This window comes from Ananas comosus, linkage group 10 (assembly GCF_001540865.1).
Source record: "Ananas comosus cultivar F153 linkage group 10, ASM154086v1, whole genome shotgun sequence".
NCBI lineage: Eukaryota > Viridiplantae > Streptophyta > Magnoliopsida > Poales > Bromeliaceae > Ananas > Ananas comosus.
In genome coordinates this window covers 3,552,006-3,571,530 of record NC_033630.1, presented here as the reverse complement: position 1 = coordinate 3,571,530, position 19,525 = coordinate 3,552,006, and the positions used below count along the sequence as shown (strand labels likewise).

The 19,525-nt window shown below is 34.6% G+C and overlaps 2 protein-coding genes across 4 annotated transcripts; one reads left to right on the top strand and one right to left on the bottom strand.

Annotated features, from left to right (window-relative positions):
- Window positions 344–2,802, top strand: LOC109716497 (protein PYRICULARIA ORYZAE RESISTANCE 21-like). Of its 2 annotated transcripts, none has more exons than XM_020241976.1 (3): window positions 344–410; window positions 973–1,054; window positions 1,299–2,802. In XM_020241976.1, the coding sequence occupies exons 1-3, from the start codon at window positions 345–347 to the stop codon at window positions 1,820–1,822; spliced, it is 672 nt and encodes a 223-aa protein (XP_020097565.1). In that variant the 5' UTR covers window position 344; the 3' UTR covers window positions 1,823–2,802. The 2 variants fall into 2 exon arrangements, with proteins under 2 accessions (XP_020097565.1, XP_020097566.1); XM_020241977.1 differs by lacking the exon at window positions 344–410 and adding an exon at window positions 423–580.
- Window positions 4,023–13,113, bottom strand: LOC109716565. 2 transcript variants are annotated; one of them, XM_020242090.1, is made up of 13 exons: window positions 12,826–13,113; window positions 12,550–12,744; window positions 12,366–12,450; window positions 11,892–11,967; window positions 11,421–11,597; window positions 10,997–11,099; window positions 9,661–9,770; window positions 8,971–9,060; window positions 8,776–8,856; window positions 7,858–8,670; window positions 7,243–7,465; window positions 6,704–6,864; window positions 4,023–4,176 (listed from the first exon to the last, which is right to left on the bottom strand). In XM_020242090.1, exons 1-11 carry the CDS (start codon window positions 12,992–12,994, stop codon window positions 7,373–7,375), a joined length of 1,992 nt encoding a protein of 663 aa, XP_020097679.1. In that variant the 5' UTR covers window positions 12,995–13,113; the 3' UTR covers window positions 4,023–4,176; window positions 6,704–6,864; window positions 7,243–7,372. The 2 variants fall into 2 exon arrangements, with proteins under 2 accessions (XP_020097679.1, XP_020097678.1); XM_020242089.1 differs by lacking the exon at window positions 4,023–4,176 and having other exon boundaries at window positions 6,406–6,864.

Sequence of the window (19,525 nt, the reverse complement as noted above, 5' to 3'; positions counted from 1 at the left end):
GAGCTCCTCTTTAGTTACAGCCACGTCGATCCTGTACAGATCTTTCAGACTCATCGTTTTTTTCCCCCACCGACTCCAAATTCATCGCTACTTCCTCCTACTTGTCACGCTACGATTCTCGTAACCCTAATTTCATAGCACCCAATTTAAAAAAAAGAGAGAAAAAATTAAAAAAATAATAAAATATGAATTTTTATTGTGTCCCCTCTAAAAAAAAAATTTATTTTTTTTATAAAATTGATTTGTGTAGAAAATAATGAAGCATGTGAACATATTAATTAGGAAGAGCACAGGTGGGAAGACAAAAAATCGCATGGTGATGAAAAATAATAAATTTGATCATTATGAAGGAAAAAAAAAAAAAAAAGGCAACGGTCAAGAAGGCAAAGTTTATAAGCAATAATATACAGGTATAGATAGATAATATTCTATTGTAATCTAATTATGATTTAACTCCAATTTACATGGCGAAATGAGAGAGGCCTGATTCCCCTTGTTCCCCTCATTCCTCTCTCTCTCTCTCTCTCTCTCTCTCTCTCTCTGATCTTCGGATCAATCGGTTTAAGCAATGGCTGAGAAGGTGCTCAAATTTCCAAATCTCTGATATTTCTTTTTTCAATTTTTTTCCGAAAGCTAACCAAGTATTTTCACTGAATAAAAAATCAAATTTACATCAAGTAGTAACAAACAGCAGGTTTCTCAGTATGCAGAAGATGTTGAGTTAATTAGAATCTCATTGATGCTTCATTTTAGAGATAAACAGAAACGACCAGTTGAAGGCTTGCTCGTTTGATTGCTTTCTCTGGGTGTATTATTGCAGTTTCTTTTTTTTTTTTTTCTGTTCTGCAGTGCTCAGTCCATGGTCTGCAGAATCTTAAATTTGCCTTAGTATACAAAGTGCCGATCTGTTTTAACTTTTCACATTCCTAGTGTGTGCCAATCTCTTTTACTTCTGCGACTGCACAACTGCAGGTCTCCACATTAATCCTAAAAGTAGACCTGGAATGCTGCCGCTGCAACAAAAAGATCAAAAAGGTTCTGTGCAAGCTCCAAGGTATTCTCAATTATTCAAGCTTTCCGTGCACTTGTCGAATATAAAATATCAGAAAAAAGCTGCTCTCTTGTCAGCATAAATTTGTGGAGAACAGCAGCTATCGCCGCATATTTTAACATAGTATTAGAATAAAAAGTCTTAGAGTTGAAATTCTCGGATAGTTTAAATTTTCGGAAAAAAATAGTTATTTCGCATTCTCTCTTCGTCCTTTTTGACTGCATTAATTTTTGTTAATAACGTGGAGAACGAGAGAAGATCCAGACCATCGTATACGACGAGAAGAAGAACACCGTCAAAATTTCCGGCCCTTTCGATCCCGAGCGCCTGTCAAAGAAGCTGCTTTGCATGGCCTGCAAGGTGATCAAGGACGTCCAGATCCCTCCTCCTCCTGCTCCTCCTCCTCCTCCACCGCCGCCCCCGCCCCCTCCGCCTCCGCCTCCGCCTCCGCCGCCCCCTCCTCCCTCTCCACCGCCAACGCCGCCGCCCCCGACCCCTCCGCCGCCGACGAAGACAAAGCTAGTGGGGGTGCCGTATCCTTATCCGGTGTGGCCGGGCTGCTGCCAGCAGCCGTGCCCGTGCCCGTGGTACGACTGCCGAGGAGGGAGAGGAGTGCGCCGGTGCTGCTCGTGCGGGAAGGAGGACAGCGGATGGGTCCCCCCAGATAGCTGCCACTGCGGCTGCGGCTGCGGCTGCGGCTGCGGCTGCGGCTACGGCTGCGGCCATTTNCCGCCGCAGCGACAGTGTCGGCTGCCGCTGCGGCTGCAGTGATGGCAACGGTGGAGGTGGCGGCAGCGGTGGCGGCTGCCGCTGCGGCTGCAGCGGCAGTGGTGGACCCTGGTGCAACGGCGCCGGCTACAATGTCGTCTACGAGGAAGATTCCGATCAGTACACCTGCACCATCATGTGACTGAACTTTGTTACGATTCACGGGGTTCTATGTCACTATATATGCTTTTACCCGTCGTTATTTGCTCTTCGTAGAAAATGTTGCGAGATACTGGAGCTGCAGGATTAAATAAAGATGTATTGTCTTTCTAGCTTCCAGTCTTTTTCAAGTGATTCGTTCAGTAGTTATATTATTGGGATTGCTGTAGGATTACAATCCACTGTTTTGCAAAAATAAATAAATAATAAAATAAAATAATCACTAGTCTTGTATTTTAATAAAATGTCATATTTCTTATTTTTATATATACATGTCAAAATTTTTGAAAATGGGCCAAAATATTACTCTGCCTTAAACAATTCATCTTTCCTATTCTGCTCCTCATGGGCCCACGTCTCCGCCACCGGTGGCAGCTTCGAGCTCTCGTTCTACCTTCGCGGTCTCCACATTAACTCCACCTAGCCTACGTCGTGCTGTACCTCACGAGTGAGAGGAAAATGGTGAACTTGACCTGCTCATCATCGTAGTTGCTTATAGCCTCGCCCGAAATGGAGACAGAGGTGGCAGAGAAGTAGTGCGACGGTCATTAGTTGAGAATGCTTTGAAAGCATGTTTGTGCGCAAGCACGACTGGCAGCAACAAGGTGGCGGCGGTAATGAGAGAAAAAAAAATCTAAGGAACGATTTGATATTGCACTATTTGAAAAAATTGAACTATTTAGAAAAAAATTATACTATTTTATATTTTATTATACGTATCAAATAGTACAATTTTATGTTCAAATAGTGCAACTTTTTTTACATCGTGCAACATCGCGTCGTCCGCTAGATTTTTCTCTCTCATTATCGCCATCATCTGGTTATCATCGGTCATGCTTCTGAACCCGCTTGCGAATATGCTTCATGAGCATTCTTGACTAGCAATTATAGCCCTCTACCTTTGCGACCTCCGTTTCTATCTCTGGCGATGCTCCAAGCGGCGCCCCCCTTGCCTCTATCACGGCGACCTTATCGGAGAACGCCAAAAACAGCAACAGCCACGAGTGAGCCCAGCTTCGTCATCGTACTTTCGCTCGTCCGTGAGGTTGGGGAGGAGTGTGACAGCGACATGGGGACGATGAAGGAGTGAGGGGAAATAAAATGAGAAAGAAAGCAAGGAGAGAAAGAAAATATGAGTATTTTAATGAATTTGAAAAAAAAAAAATCAATTAAAATATGTAGAAATAAAAAATGTGGCCTTTTTTGTAAAAATGCAAAACTAGCCAATCTTTTTTTTGCAATTCAAAATAAGTTATAGGTTTAAGACTCCTCTTTCTTTTCGAAAAATACTAAGTCTACCACCCAAAAAAGTTGTAATCCATACAACTACTCTTCTAAAAGCGTTGAGAATTAAAAACAAAAAAAAAAAATAGTAAGACTAGTGACAAAAGAGAGGTACCAGATTGAGGTTATTGTGCACTAAGTTATTAGTGCTTGAAAGTTTTCGACCTTTGGATAAATCTATGTTTAGATTAATAGTGATCTCTTAGGCTTTGTACGGTTCGAAATTAACTAAGAGCTAGTTATTTCAGAAATAAGTATAAGTTCAAGGTTAAGCCTAAAATAGATCAATTTTGCGTTTAGATGATAAAATTAAGTTTTCGAAAATAAGAAAAATAGCGTTTGAATAGATAAGATAGAATAAAAAGAATAATGGATAATTATAAATAGAAAATAATAATATTGCTCCTTATATTTGAATTTAAATTTTTAAATTTTATAATTAAAATTTTAAATTTAAATATATAACTTTGAAAATTAAAAAACTAAAAAATTCAAAATAAAAATTAAAATTTTAAATCTCAAATTCAAAAATTTAAAGTTCTAAATTTTTGTTTTTAGATTAAATTTAAATTTAAAAATATCAAATATCAAATTTTAAATTTAAAAAATTAAATTAATAATTTAAATTTATAAATATCAATTTTAAACTTATAAAAATTTAAATTTATTTTAAATTATAAATTATAAATTATAAATAAAAAAATTAAACCCTTATCTCTCTCCCCCCCCCCCCCCCCCCCACCCCCCCCGCCCCCGCGGCTTTAACTCTGAACCAAACAGTGTGTAGGGGGCCCCGCCTTGAGTCAAGTGGAGAAGAAGGCCTCATCTTAACAGTTCGGATCATTAGAATCTCGGTATCGGACAGAAGCAGAAACAAAAATGTGGCACAGCCTCAACCCACTCCGTAGAATAATCTGTGGCCACAAATATGAGCACATGATTCTTAGAGTGGTTGGTGAAATAACACATAATTTAAGAGATGAAATTGATCAAAAATATTTATCTAACAGTAAAAAATTTATAAGCACCGACTACCTTGGTGCTTTTAAAAGCACTATAGCCGGACTCTACGCACATGGCCTCCTAAAGTTGAGTGTCCGATTGGTGAAATAACATAATTTAAATCAAATTAGTCAGAAGGATAGATCTAAGGATGGAAAACTTATAAACATCAAGTGCTTGGTGCTTTTAAAAATACCATAGCCGGACTCCCATGCATGCGTTCACACACACACACACACACATTAGAGATGATCTCACAATTATATATGTAAAATAACAAATTTAGATATACAATTTCTAACTAAATAAAACTAAACAAATTATTCATACCGGCAAGACTTTTTATTATATTCAATCAAACAAGAAAAATACAACAATAACCGCTGCATTTGAATCACATGCATCTACAGTAATACTATACTTATATCCAACTAAACAACAGCTTAGTGTATATCTCATTATTATTGTTATACAAACATAAAAAATTAGGGACGTACTTTTTGAACAAAATGACGTAAAACATAAGTATATTATAAACTTTACTATTTTTCTTCAAAAAATATTTTCCATGTTGGAATCGATTCCATATAAAATATGTGTTGAATAATTACATCAAAGTTGATACTGTTTGACTCTATAAAATAATTCTATATAAATAGTGTATACTATATTTTACATATATACAATTCAGAACACAAAGCCATCGCTAGTCACATTAAAGAGTGGTTGGGGCGGAGCTCAGAGCGACATGCGTCGCCCGACCAACCCTCTTAACCGTTATAACAGATTCCGTACACGCCAAAGTATTAGTGGACTACCTGCGTTCAATCTATTTTTTAATATTTTAATATTACAAAATCTAAATTTAATCTCACAGATGTGATCAATATCACAAAGTCTATACATAAATAATTAGAGAATTTAAAATTTTTATAATAGAATTTTAAAAATATTGTGTGTAAAATATATGCATACACATTGTACAAGTAATAAATTTTCCTTCGCTATAAAAAATACTAACCGTGCCTGATCGATTAGAGCATCACATGCACCAAACTAGGCCACCATGGGAGAAGCATATTAACCACCATATTACTAAACTAGGCCTAAGTCATTAAGAAATCAAAAGTTTCTAGCGTTTAAATCTTCTTAATCAATAATAATATTCTAATATTATCAGCTTAAAGTGACAGTAGTCAGGAAAGTGAAAGTTACTAGCACTGAAGATTGATTAGGTTGTAAACAATACTGAAGTAACCTTAAAGAAACAAATCAACATCATTAAGGGCTTTGCTAAGTTGTCAACCTAAACTTCATCTTGTCACATATAACAACTTCAAAATAGACTTGAAATCCTCTCTTCTCTTCTTCTTTGATTCTTCTCCGACTTCGACTTTAACAAGATGAATGAATACAAAACCCTAACAGAAATTGTGATCTTCATATTTTTTGCCATCCTTAAAATCCTTATCTTGATGGCTGGAAGGCAAACAGGAAGCAGCAAGCTCATGTATTTCAATTTTTTTACTCATATTTGTCAACACCGTCCGTTTCGGTGGAAATTAATGGGAAAATACTTGTTAATATATTATAAAAGGAGCGAAATAATTACAGTGGGCTAGTTCATTGTTCTTGGTGTGTTAGGTGCAGTGGATGTTTTACTTCATTTCATTACTTGTTTCCTTTGACAAAACTGAGCCAGTATTTGCACTGTTTGTTTAGTAATTAATGTATTTACTTGTTATCATTTCTCCTGCATGTCATCATAACATGTAAAATTGTAGGTAATATGTGTTACAAATTAGTTTCTCGTAAAATAATTAAAAAAATGATTGATACATATAGTCATACTATTCCATGCAAATTTTATATTACTAAACCATTTGGGTTGAGTGGTCTTTAATTTTTGTGATCTTGAGCCTTGCTAATCTTCAAAATAACCAAAATCAAAGGCAACGGTTTTAAACTCCTGAACTAAATATAGTGCAAAAGAATTTAAGTACCTATTGGAATAGCTCGTGCACAGAGTGTTCATACTGTGTTTACAAGATATCAAGGCAAAACAACCTGTGCCAATAGTACGACTCAAATCCCCCTTTTTTCGATAGTAGCAAACTGTGCATCAATAAAGTACAAAAAAATTGATAAAGACATATAATAAACATTTAGAATATATTAGTGCCAAACGAAATGTCTATTTCATGTCATAGTGTGTCAGCATACATGTACTTTTGTGAACGACACATTGTGTACTTAAATCCTTGGTGGTGCAACTAATTTAATGATTCTTGTGAACATTGGCTCAAAATTATAAAAATAACAAAAGAAAGAAAAGAAATATACAAATAAAAGAAGTTCATAGTTTTCTACCTCAGCAAGGACAAAACTATTTCCTTCACCACACAGGGAAATAAATATTAAACTTAGCAAAAGAAGAACCTGGAGGAAGGCATATGATGTCCCAAATAATGCATGAGCAGCTCCATGAGGCTGAAGCGGCGATATTCACTCAAAAGCCATCAACTCACAGTAATAAGAGGCAGAAACTTTTGAGCAAAGCATCCATTGCACGTCCGATTGCCTGTCTTTATAGTATGTACCTGTTTAAGAAGAACAGCAGATGTTCTTACTCTTTGTCAAGCCCATCTCATGGAAGACAATCACCAAATCTGGCAGCATCTCATTAATAGTTAGACCTTAAAGGTTGCCGTATTATTCGTGCGAGTGCTTAACTTAGCGAGGTAAAGAACAAACAGAACAAAATATTGGCTAACCAAGAATCCGGATCCATACTATAGCATAGCACCAGAGTAATATATTTTGGCTTTCAAACAAAAATGAGAAACATGTGCTGCACAATCTTTCACGTGTTTTTCTTCGTTTGACTACAAATTGATCTGATCTCTACCTTAAAAAATGTTAAGTAACAATTCAATGGAACTCAAATTAGTGACTGGATCAAGATCAAAGGGCATTACCAACGAACAATCTGCAAGGAACGGGAACTAACGCAATTGCTAGTGAAAATAACCCATGCAGCATGTTTCCGTTGGGCATATCTTGATTCTCGCCACAAGAACAAAATTTACATCACCTTCTTGCTTCAGTTCAGGTGTACAAAGTGAAACCTCCTCCAAGGGGCACCCTTGGACTGAATACTGTGGCAACCGAGAGACAAGGACAACATCTGAAGCCAATGCTCTGAAGGAAAATGAGGAGAAAAGGAATTAGCTCATAATAACCATGAGTACATCTATTTTCATTAGCAGGTCGATAGCAAATACCAAAGATAATAGATAGTTCTTCGCTAGCACATTAATTAAGTTTCAGATATTATGGACAGCATATCTGTTACAAAAGCCCAATAGATTAGTCAATCCTCTTATTATGCATATAAGTGAGGAAAATTTGGCGCCTAACAAAACATGGCTACCGTGACAAATATTTCATGAGAGAGAGAGAGAAAGAACTGCCTTATTTATTATGCGGTTAAAGGAAGAGAAAATGTTTCAAAATGAGAAGGATATAAATTTTCTTGAAACTAACCAAAAAAATGAATGCTTTGATTACAAATAATTGATATATGCACATACCGGCACACCTAGTAGTAAGCCTTGAGAATTAACAAGTGCAGGGAGTGCCCTTCTCGCAGAAACCGGAATAGATTTCAGGGCTTGGAGTGCCTTCGCAGCTGACAACTGCATATAAGTTGAATATTTAGGTTTCTCCATTTCATTCTCATTTGGCTTGCAAGTAAAAACATCTGAATTACACTGGCATTCACCCACTGCCCGAATCCTACAAACTTCTGCGAGAAACAACCAATCAGCATCAACTAAATGTCGAACGTGTAATATAGTTTCCCGGTCGCCCAAGCAGAACTCACAAAGATGGTCTTGATCTCTATCTGATTTTATAGCATCTTCAGCAGAATTCCATGTAATTAAGAACCTGTTCATAAAGTGGCATGCTTCGCCACGACGAATAGTTATGCTTGAAGCACCAGAAAAGTTCATTTCATGCATCGACTCCTGATTATCCTGAGCTTCTGTAGTGGTAATAAACTTCTCATGTTCTTCTACACTCAGTAAGGAAATACTTTTCAAAGTTGACTCACTTATAATATCGAGCTTCTTTGCTTCACTTAGAACATCCATTGAACATTTTGCATTCAGAAAAGAGATGTTCAAAACCTCTGCAGCTGATTCATTAGAATACAATGCCGCTTCCTTAATTATCTGAGCTATTTCACTGGGCAGAGTACATTGTTCTTCCCGACATGAGTATGTAGATGAAAAATCAACAATAAATGACTGAGGCGACTCAACCAAGCAACAGATCAAAATTTTTGAGCCTTTGGACCGTGGAGCGGCACAAAGGTAACAACCAGCTGCGGAAAGGGAGGTCTGCATAGTAGTTCAAAAGGTGAATAATTGTTCAAGGATTTATTTGCATTGAACACCAAGGATTTCAAATACAATGCCAGGATAGTGGAAATATAATAAATTGACCTTGCACGGGATTTTACGGAAGTAGCTAATTAGCAATCGAGCAGTTCTGCCACGAATTGGTCTGTGCCTTTGAGAGATAAACTGCCACATTGTGAATTAACTATCACAAATATGAAAAAGGCAACATATTTGAGTTGTGTTCTTGTTGATGGAAACAAAAAGAAAAAAGGAATGCAATAAAATACCGACTAATACCTGCAAGATTGAGGCCAGATACTGTGAAAGGCAAAGATCATCAACTTCTGTTGGCTCGAGCTTTTCTAGATCGATAATAGCATACCCATGCTACAAATAACAAAAAGTTATCATGATACATTTGATTTGAAATTAACAAAACAAACACTAGTTATTCTCCAATGATGACCACAGGATATCTATTTTCTTTTTCGAACAAGATTTCAGATTTTCTAACCAGCATTCATTAGAACTGAAAAAAGAAAAGAAGAATTTCTATCAAGAAAAACATAGACTAAGAAACAAAGTTACACCAAAACTCCAACTAGGAAATTACATACCAGTTTACTCTTCACAATACCATTGCTACACTGTACTGAACAGTAGTCATGAAGTAAACTCCCATATCTTATTCAGGCATACTACTAAAACAAGATTAGACTTCAACTGAAAAGGTATACTTAATATCAACATGGAAGTAAATGCCATTTCTTGGTCCCTGTTGTACCATAAAATCAATGTCTACAGCATAAATAGCTGAAGAATTGGTCACCACATTACAAGAAATTTTCTAGTACTTAGGAGGTACCCAAAAAGAAAAAAAAAATCACATAACCATGCTTAAAATATCCCCCACTTGGAGGCCCAGAAAACAGGAATTTGTAAAGTATTGTGATTGCCCTGAATGCTCAAACAAGTGTCGAAGGAAACCTCATCGATAGTCACAGAATGCCTCATCATTTTATGGCAAAAACTATCAACATATGCACGCGTTAATCGACAAGCAGAGATGAGTGATTGCAATTCCAACCTAAAAGCACCTGAAAATGGGACCAAGCAAATTTAAACCAGTAAGAGTGGAAACCATTTCAAAGTATCTAATATATGCTATTGGGGAGGGGGAAAAAAGAAAAAGGCGAGAAATAACGAAACAATAAAATCAAAATCCAAATTTCTATAAGTGGGCTCATCAGGAGTCCAGAAGTAAATTCAAACGGAAATTTTCATTCCATATCTCTTGATTGCATTGAAGCGAATCAGGAAGGCATATGAGTTCTCTAAACAGCTCCTATTATAACTTACCAACTCATTCATAAGCCTCCTTAAAATTAAGTTATTTTCTACCTATCCCAATAATGTTGGGAGAGCCTCGATTATGATGGCATGCTTGATGTAAGCAACAAGGACCAAAATGTAACCAATAGATGGTCGATTGTGACTAACCATGTCAAACCATCTACTATAAATATTGAGACTTATGCATGAGTAAATTGGCGAGGGGATAAATAATGGCTCTATTATATCTTGATTACTAATAAAGCAAGATCAGAAGGTTTGAAGCATGTCTTACTAGAGACTAACATTGACAAAAGGAAGTAAAAAACGAAGCCTGGTTATGAAATTTCACATAATATACAACGAGGAGCAGGCATGTACTACAAAAGCAAAAACAAAAAACACACGCGCGCACAAATATAAGGTAAAAAGAAAATCCATCCTTTCTTACTCTCCGCTTGTTGAGAATAGCGGACCAGGTCAGCTGTAATCAAACATGTAATGTGAACAAAAGGGAAACTTGGAAAAATGTTAACCATGAACTTTTATAATGCTTGATGTTATCTATAACATCACGGTTCAAATGAGAAAGGATATCAATTGTTTTCCAAGTATATTCTAGTTAAGCCCGATATCCGTGGTAAACTTATTGTTCTCGTATAACAATAAGATGCATTCTGAAATAAAATACAAAGTAGGATGTTTAAAAATTACTCATGATGAGGACATGTCTTAGAGTCTACAAGAACAATCGATGAGAAAAGGCACAATGCCCATTCATTTCTGGGAGTTAATTCTTCCAAATCATGTTTCAAATTCCCATTCAGTGAAACATTTGTGGACAAAAGTGATTAAAAGCAAAGCACAAGGTGAAATAATCAAATATTTCTTGTCTCTAACTGTGGTTTCACCATTGTCCATCAACAAAAGTACGATTCGATAAGCGAATCAGCATTAATAGGATAATCTCAGTTTCAAATAATAATCTTACATGATGACAGATTCGTTAATGAGGCTCGAATTCGATTCCGTACAAATGACAAGTTCTGGTTTGTTGGATCTTCCACCCAAACCTGTTCAACTCCTTGACATATCTGCAGGTTGTATTAAACTAGTAAGAATCAGAAAAGGAAGGTAGTGACGTGAATCTTAGAAATGATTGGGGAGAAGAGGATGAATACCAAAACATTAAAGATGCTCAGAATTGTTAGCAAGTAGTACATGCATTAAAACAATAAATGTATGCAACTCCAGCTTCCAGCCCAAAACAATATAGACAGTCTATGCCCTGTTGAAGCGTTAGAAATGCTTTGATTGGTTTGCTTATGTACCTTCTCAGTCCTTTATAATTGAAACCAAATATTAAACTACAATAGGAAAATAAAATATCTGAGTGTTCCAATAAGCATACTTACTTTGTACATGTCCTCTTTCGAAAACTCAAGCATTGGGCGGACAAGTAAAATACCATTACTACTGGGACTTTCACTGGAGCATCTTAGATGTGTAGGAAACAATTGTGAAATGAATGCCATGCCAGCAAGCCCGAGAACTCCACTACCACGAGATAGTCTTAGAATTAAGAGTTCTGCCTGAGTAAAAAAAAATGCTTATATTTTTATTTTAAAAAAAAAAAACTCATTTTATTCAACAAGACAAAAAGGAAACTTTCTATTTATGGAGTATTTGCAACATATTAGTAAGATTAGCAACTGTGAGATAAATAAAAAAAAGAGTATAGAACTTGCAAATGGAGATTAACTACAATTCCAAGTTATGGAAAATAAATGTTACACCTTTTTCTTTTTGTAGTTCGTAAATAACTTTTAAATACAATCTCCAAGAACAGAGATAAATTGGAATAATTATATAGAACTAGCACAGACCTGGTCATCTGCATGATGTGCAATAAGCAAGATACCAATCTGCTGCTGTTCGCAAACACGTTGAAAATTACGATACCTGAAATTTAAGACCCAACAGGAGTAATTACAAAATAGACAGAATTCGAAAAACGCATTTCTAATATTGAGCAAGAAAATCACATGCACCAAATCTAAATCAAGAATTAAAAGTTCAAAGTTTGTGGTTATAAAAGAGTATCATTCAAGTCTTAGGCAATTTGAACAAATGATCAAACCCATAAAATATCAATGAAGATATTCGACATAAGGGCGCACTAATATCAAGCCTACAGCTTATCAACTTACACAAACACTATCATTATCAGTTGAGAAATGTTCAGAATCCACCTATACCTTATAACAACTGATAAAGATCCTACATAGCAAGATAAATGAATTAATACGATAGCAACTAGCCGAAACGTGAAACAAATATGAGAAGGAAACAAAAATAACCTCATCTCACGAGCAGCTTCTTGCAAATGGCCTTGCTTCGGCTGTCCATCGGGCCAACTACAACATGCGATCTCGCACCGAATTCCTGCACGAAAGCATCATCTGCAATCACAAAAACACATTGGGGACCAAAAAAAAAACCATCTTTTTTTGGAATTCACTGAAACCAGACGATGCAAATTACCCATATTGTTTACCCTATCTCGAACAATCTCCGCCTCCTCGGTGCTTTCGGGCCGCAGCCTATGGTCCACAACAATCCCCAAAAGCCCTTCAATATATCCCGACGCCTCATCCTTCGGCGCCGACCCATCCAATTTCCACCCCGCCGCTAAGACACAGAGCGCCATGCTATCGGGGCCACCGGAGACTCCCAAAGCTGCGAAAGAACGCAAAAATTCGCGATGAATGGGGCGCAACTAGGAGTGTTGGGGAGGTAAATATGGAGCCTTTTTCTCACCGATGCGATGATGGGGTTTGATCCCGGCCATGGCCATGCGCCGGGCGAAGGCCTCCTTGTACCCCGCCATGGGCAGCGGCGGCGGCGCGGAAGAGGAGGAGCTGCGGCAGAGGAAGAAAAAGAAGCGGCGGAGAGGGAGGTAGGGTGAGACGCGAAAAGAGAGGAGCATCGCGAAGAGAGAGAGAGAGAGAGAGAGAGAGAGAGAGAGAGAGAGAGGGTTTTGGGGTTTAGGGTTTAGGGTTTGGGGAGTGAGAGAGGAAACCCTAGACCTTATCTTGTTCTGAAGAGAACGACGAACGCGCCATTTGTTTGAAAAGGAAGAAGGAGGTGCATAGACGCGATAATGGGCCGGGCCGGACCGGGTCGAATTGGACCTAACTACGCCCTGTTTGAACAAAAAAACGGCCCGACCCGTCCTAAAAGAATAGGCATTGGTATCGGCCTAAACCCGGTTTAGTTTTGTATTCAGACCTATTGGATGCTATTAAATAAAGGTGGCGTTTTATTAGATGTAATTATAAATGCAGTGTAGTTAAAAATGAATGCAGTTAGAAATACAGCAGTTATAACTATATGAATCTTGTTTGGTTGGATGTAGTAGAAAGCGCTTCAAGTATAAATAATTTGTTTGGTTGCATGCAGTTGAGAAATAATTTTAAAAAATTTTATTATTTTATATATATGATGGTGAGATTACCTTCAATGTAAAAAAGAAAAATAATTTTTGTTTAAAAAATATTGAGGAGGTAAGCATGCATTTTATTTAAAATTACTCTCTCCAACTGTTGCAGTTGGAACTGCGGCGAATTTGGGCGTAATTCGAATTGCTGCAGTTGGACCTCCTCCTGCAGTTCCTACTGCAGCAGTTGGAGTTAAATACATCAAAGCAAACACGAAATTTGCATTTACATACAGTTACAACTGCAATGTAGTTGCAACTACATGCAACCAAACGGCCCCAAAATAAAGTTGAAATAAAATCATATGGAGATATACTTCTACATTTTTCGTTGGGGCCATAGAAAGTATACCGTAACTGACTCATCGCGATATGCGAAACACAATATTACGTACGATTTTTCTATTGTACTTTTTCATCGCATGTAATGTAATCTCTCCGCAATCTCAAATAAAGCTTAAATTATACAAGGTTAAATACGCGAGAATTACTTTTTAACATTTTCCATTTTCAGATTGCTACCTAAGCTTTAAAGGTTTCACATTTATCACACACAATTTTAAAATTTTGTCACACATGGTTAGAATTTAATGCCCATGATGATTTGGCCTAGTAGTAATGAACCTAAGGGTGAATTAATATTTTGGTCCTCAAAAGTATGATGAGTGTGATACTTTGTGCTCCAAATTTTAACTTGTAACCAAGTCTCAAAACCCAATATAATTAACAAAACAGTGATAAAGTATTAATACTACTGTAGAATGGATGTGAAGGTACTTTGATTGGTGATATAATAATAATTAAGATTTATATTATTTCTGCATCAATAATTTATCGGTAGTTAGGCAAATTAAATTAGGTTGTGTTCCTTGATTCCTACAATTCAAAAAATTAGAGACAGAAATTATAATAAATTAAAATTTAAAGACTAAAGTGTTGTATTGCTTATAGTTTGACGACCTAAAATATAATTTACCCTAAAGCTAATGGAAAATTCAAATGCCTTGTTTGCCACCGTTGTTCTTTTTTCTAGTGCCGATTCTATATAATTTGATATATAGGTGAAATTTCTTTTTTTGTTTTTAAGAAAAAAAAATTGTATTATTATTATGGTTTGTTAACTTGCAATACATCTCAACCAAAATGATGGATGACAACTTAAAGTAAAAGATAGTTGCTTTTATTTTTTATATTTTATTGTCAAAAAAAGTATTTTAAATGTAAAGATTATAAGCAATCTTATACTACTTCATGCAGAAATTATATTTTTAAAAAACTGTGATACCACCAAAATGAGACAACATATCTTCAGGGGGCTACAGGTCTTTTCACAAAAAAACAAAATAAACAGGAAAAAAACATTCCTAGCAAGTTTTCTTTACAAAAATTAATTTGTTTCCCATCACAAAAAAAAAAAAAAAACTACTTGAATAAAAAAAAATCTAGAGAATAAGTTTCTATTCATAGCTAAGGGTGGCAACCCAGTTCGCTGTTCGCGAGCCAACTCGCATTTAGTTCGTTCGAGATTAAATTACTTGTTTAGCAAACAAACCAAACACGAGCTGAATTTTCCAACTCGTTTAATAAACGAACTATATATAAGTTAGGAGTCAGCTCGCTAGTGTTCGGCTCGATAACCGGAATACATATACTTTTTATTTATATAATTTATATTTATATATAAATAAATAACTATATATATTTATAATATAAATTTTTGTTATTTGATTTTAGTTCAATCTAGTCTAGTAGTCTATATCATTTATTCCTTTTATATATATATATATATATATATATATATATATATAACTAGGCTACTATACTATCGGTAGCACAAAGCGCTCCGTGCTACCAAGTTGTTTTCGATGATGCGGCTTCCAAATCGACGATCGGCTCCGTTAGACTTGATCTACACTATTGAAAGTATTTAGAAACTAAATTTCATAATTTTTCGATATCATTTACCTATCAAACAAGTAGCCTAAAATTGAACGGCTGAAAATAAAAATCTCATGAAAAATAATGATAAAAGATTTAAATTCAAGATCAGATATACTAATCTTACTCTAAATAGTAAAAAGAATTTTCTATAAAATTTTCATCGCATTTGGATTGTTTTACACCGTTAAACTCACAAACACACCACATCGATATTAAAATTGTCATTTTGAGATCTTTTGATCACTAGTCAAATGATGTAGAAAAAAATTAAAATTTAGCTTCTAAATACTTTCAATAGTGTAGATCAAGTCTAACGGAGCCGATCGTCGATTTGGAAGCCGCATCATCGAAAACAACTTGATAGCATGGAGCGCTCCATGCTACCGATAGCATAGTAGCCGGACTCTATATATATATATATATATATATATATCCATTGATATCTTTTTTTTATAAAGCAAATCAACTTCGATTCTTGAATGATCCACATCACTTCTAGTTCTATTGTAACAAAAGATTTCCTTTTTATGTGGAAATAAAGAATAAAGCAAAAAAAAAAAGTAAATATCAAAAATAAGTAGAAGATAGAAGAGCCCAGATTCAAAATGTTTCATTTCTTCTGGAACAATCACAAAAACTTTTTTGATTATGGAATCTACTACTAGAAATTCAATGCGTAACTCAGCATTCAATGTGTATTCCTGAATAATCTATTATATATATATATATAATATATATATATATATATATATATATATATATATATATATTATTTCTAATAATTAATATATTGGGCTTTTGGGTCGGGTTCGGACCGGGCTTGGATATGTCCAAATAAGCCCCATTTTTTTCAGGCCCAAAATTTTAAGCCCAGCCCGAACCCAAAGTTGTATTTGTATTGCCCAAAACCCAGCCCAAGCATGGCCCATCGGGCCGGGCCTTGTTCAGGCTCGGGCCCAGTTCCACCACTAACCTAAATATTAAGCCCAACTCAATTATAAAAAGATTATTTTTAAATTTCAACTATTAGATCAAAGTCAAATGGATACGTAACATTGCATAAATTTATTTTCTATATGTATCTTTTATAATTTTTTTTACTTGTTCATGAGCCGGTTTGTATTCTGCTTGTGTTCAGCCGAACACGAGTTGAATATTTCGGCTTGATACATAAGCAAGTCGAATACGGGCCGGCCTTAGCTCGCCTATGTTCAACTCGTTGACACCCCTAATAGTAGCACCTAATATTCTGAACGTCAATAACAAATAATGGATGTTTTTAGCACACTAATTTTTGCAACTGTTTTATGTTTAGAGAAAATTTTCAAAAATAATAAATTTTCATATGTAAACTATTTATTTAGATATTATAAATGAGACTTAAGATCCACATTTGAACCGACCGTCCCTAGAACAAGTGGCAAAGAGTTTGGTGGTTTGTACCCGAGAGCCAAGTTCCAATACTAGTTGATTCACATTTCCAGCTAAGTTTATTTCTAAATGAAATAAAAGGAAGTGGGTAGCGTGCTATTTATCTCTCAAAAAAAAAAAAATTCAGATTTGAATTTTAAGACCTTAAAATTTGAGATTTAGAAACCTCAACGTGGTCCATATAATAATTTATTTTGCAGTGGTTTCTTTGCTACCCTTGTTTTAGAATTTTCGTACAAATCGGTGCATATGGCATTTTTTCAAAAAGTTGTTTGAAATTTATTTGTGATGTTTTAGTTGTTTTAACTTTTAAGTTGAAAAGTATTTAATTTATTCAACACGCTTTTATTCCACAAAAGCAGGCAAAATGTAGCTTTAAAATTTACATTTGTACAAGGAGAAACAATAACATTTTCTTTATGGTTTATATAATTATATTACACCATTTAAAGCAGCCACTATTGACTATATTTTGAGAGAACAAATAAGATCAAAAAAGCTTCATTAACGAAACCTCCAGAGAATCTTTTTAAAAGTCAAATTAAGAATTTTTTTTACTTTGAACTTTAGAGGGGGGGGTGGGGGAGTTTTATTTTGCTCCCAAGCCTTTTAATTAATCAATAAATAGGTTTGGTGAAATTAATTTATCCTACTTAGGTACAGAAAAACAAAAAGACGTATAAAAGAATTTACGTATATACATATACTTTGTATAATTATTTTCTTTGTATTTGGTTCTATAAATTCTAAATTTTCACGTATTCTCTACAAAAGCTTAATATTTTGTTGTTTATATTCTTGTAATATAGGGAGAAAAATCCACACACACAAAAAAAAAAAAACCTTATTTCCTGCGCCTAATATGCATTTTCCTCCTCAAATGATATTTCTCTCTCTATTTAGTGGGACCGTCAAATGATTTCAAGTTTTTACTGGACAAAAATATAAAAAAACAATGCTAAGTCCACAATCAAAATCGAATTAAAATGGCTGCAAACAAAAATATCTACTACGCATAGGAGGATATATAATCTTACAATTCTTCGTCTATATTCCTACCCTTAGCGGGTTATTTCAGAATAACCGGCTAAGGATGCGAACAGCTGTTTTCATTCTTAGCTATCAGTGTTTGGATATAAAAGAGGGAATAATCCCTTATACTTCAAACGATTTTTTTTTCCTTGTTTTAAGCTTTTAAGGAATGAAGCAGTTAGTTTGCTACAATTTTCTCCAAAAATATAATTTTTTTTTTTAAAAATTAGTATTAAGAAAAATAAGGAGTGAAAAGAAAATTGTGAAAATTTTAGTTTTTGTTATGGACAAGTTGTAAGATCACAACCAAATAATGATTTTAAATATAGTTTTGCTTTTTTAAAAAAATAAAAAATTGATATGATTAGCAGAGAAAAATTAACATTGAACGAGTGCTATAGGATTATAATCTATTTTGCTTTGTAGATTTTAGGATTGCTTGATATAAGATTGGGGGCTCGAATCATTATTTATTTTTAAACTTTAGATTTAATATAAATAAAATATATCGTCAGAGCATTTCTGTAGGGTAAAAAAAAGCCAGTAAATAAGATTAAAAAAAATAAAAATATATAAAACTTAACTCGGCTATTGACTATTTTGATTCTATTTATTAATTTTTCAAAATTTTGATTGTAGTGTCCAATTTTTTAATTTATTTGGTGAAATTTTTAATAAAAAATTTAAGCTAATTTCTTACTTTAACGAATTTATAGGTATATAAATTATATAAAATGTACTAATTAAATCTGTAATGATAAACAATGCAATTAAATTTTAGAATTTAAGAGTTACTAATCCACTTAAATTAAATAAACTAAAAAATTAGATAGTAAAATTGTAATTTTTAAACGTTGGATAATTAAATCAAAATATGTGATAGTTAAAATAATGTTTTTTATATTTATCAAAAATTTTTTAAAAAAATGATGTGAACGTAACTACGGCGTGTCACAAGCATCGTTTGTTGGGTAGCTGAAGCAACGTCCTGTACGAAACGATTTTTCTTTGAAAAAGATATGCGAAAACAATAGGAGAAAAAATATCTTATTATGTGAAATTAATTTTTGTCCTTAAGTCATTACGGATTTGGTTGGACCTTTTTTTTTTTTTTTTTTTTTTTTTGCTAAATAGAATGGGAGAAGAAGATTCTTCCCAAAGAGTTCATTTAAAAAAGAAAAAACTTCAAACACCCTCATATGGTTTCACACTTTCTCACTTTAGTACCCTATGATTTAATATTTCGTTAAATTATATACCCTGAAATATATAATAAAAAGAGAAAATTGAAACCACAGGGGACTAAGTTGATACAAAAATGAAACCACAGGATGCTAACTTGATATACTTGAAACCACATGGTACTAAAGTGAGAAAGTGCGAAACCACATGGTACTAACTTGATACACTTTAAACCACAGGGTACTAAAATAAGAAAGTGCGAAACCACAGAGGTGGTATTTGAAGTTTTCCCCGCTAAATTATCAATTTGTCTCCCTGTGGTTTTGTTTTTCTCTTTTTATTATCAATTTTATTATTATTTTTTTAAATTAGTGATAAAATTAAAATTAAAGAGTACTAAAGTAAATATTCGATAAATCTAAATGGGTATCTAAA

What these genes read in the sequence shown, in the direction of transcription:
- LOC109716565 (XM_020242090.1), bottom strand. Translation starts at nt 12,994, where the DNA reads ATGCTCCTCTCTTTTCGCGTCTCACCCTACCTCCCTCTCCGCCGCTTC. An exon ending in CAAACCCCATCATCGCATCG is followed by an intron (nt 12,745 to 12,825) that starts GTGAGAAAAAGG and finishes GTTCTTTCGCAG; the next exon opens with CTTTGGGAGTCTCCGGTGGC. An exon ending in ATCTGGCCTCAATCTTGCAG is followed by an intron (nt 8,857 to 8,970) that starts GTATTAGTCGGT and finishes ACAATGTGGCAG; the next exon opens with TTTATCTCTCAAAGGCACAG.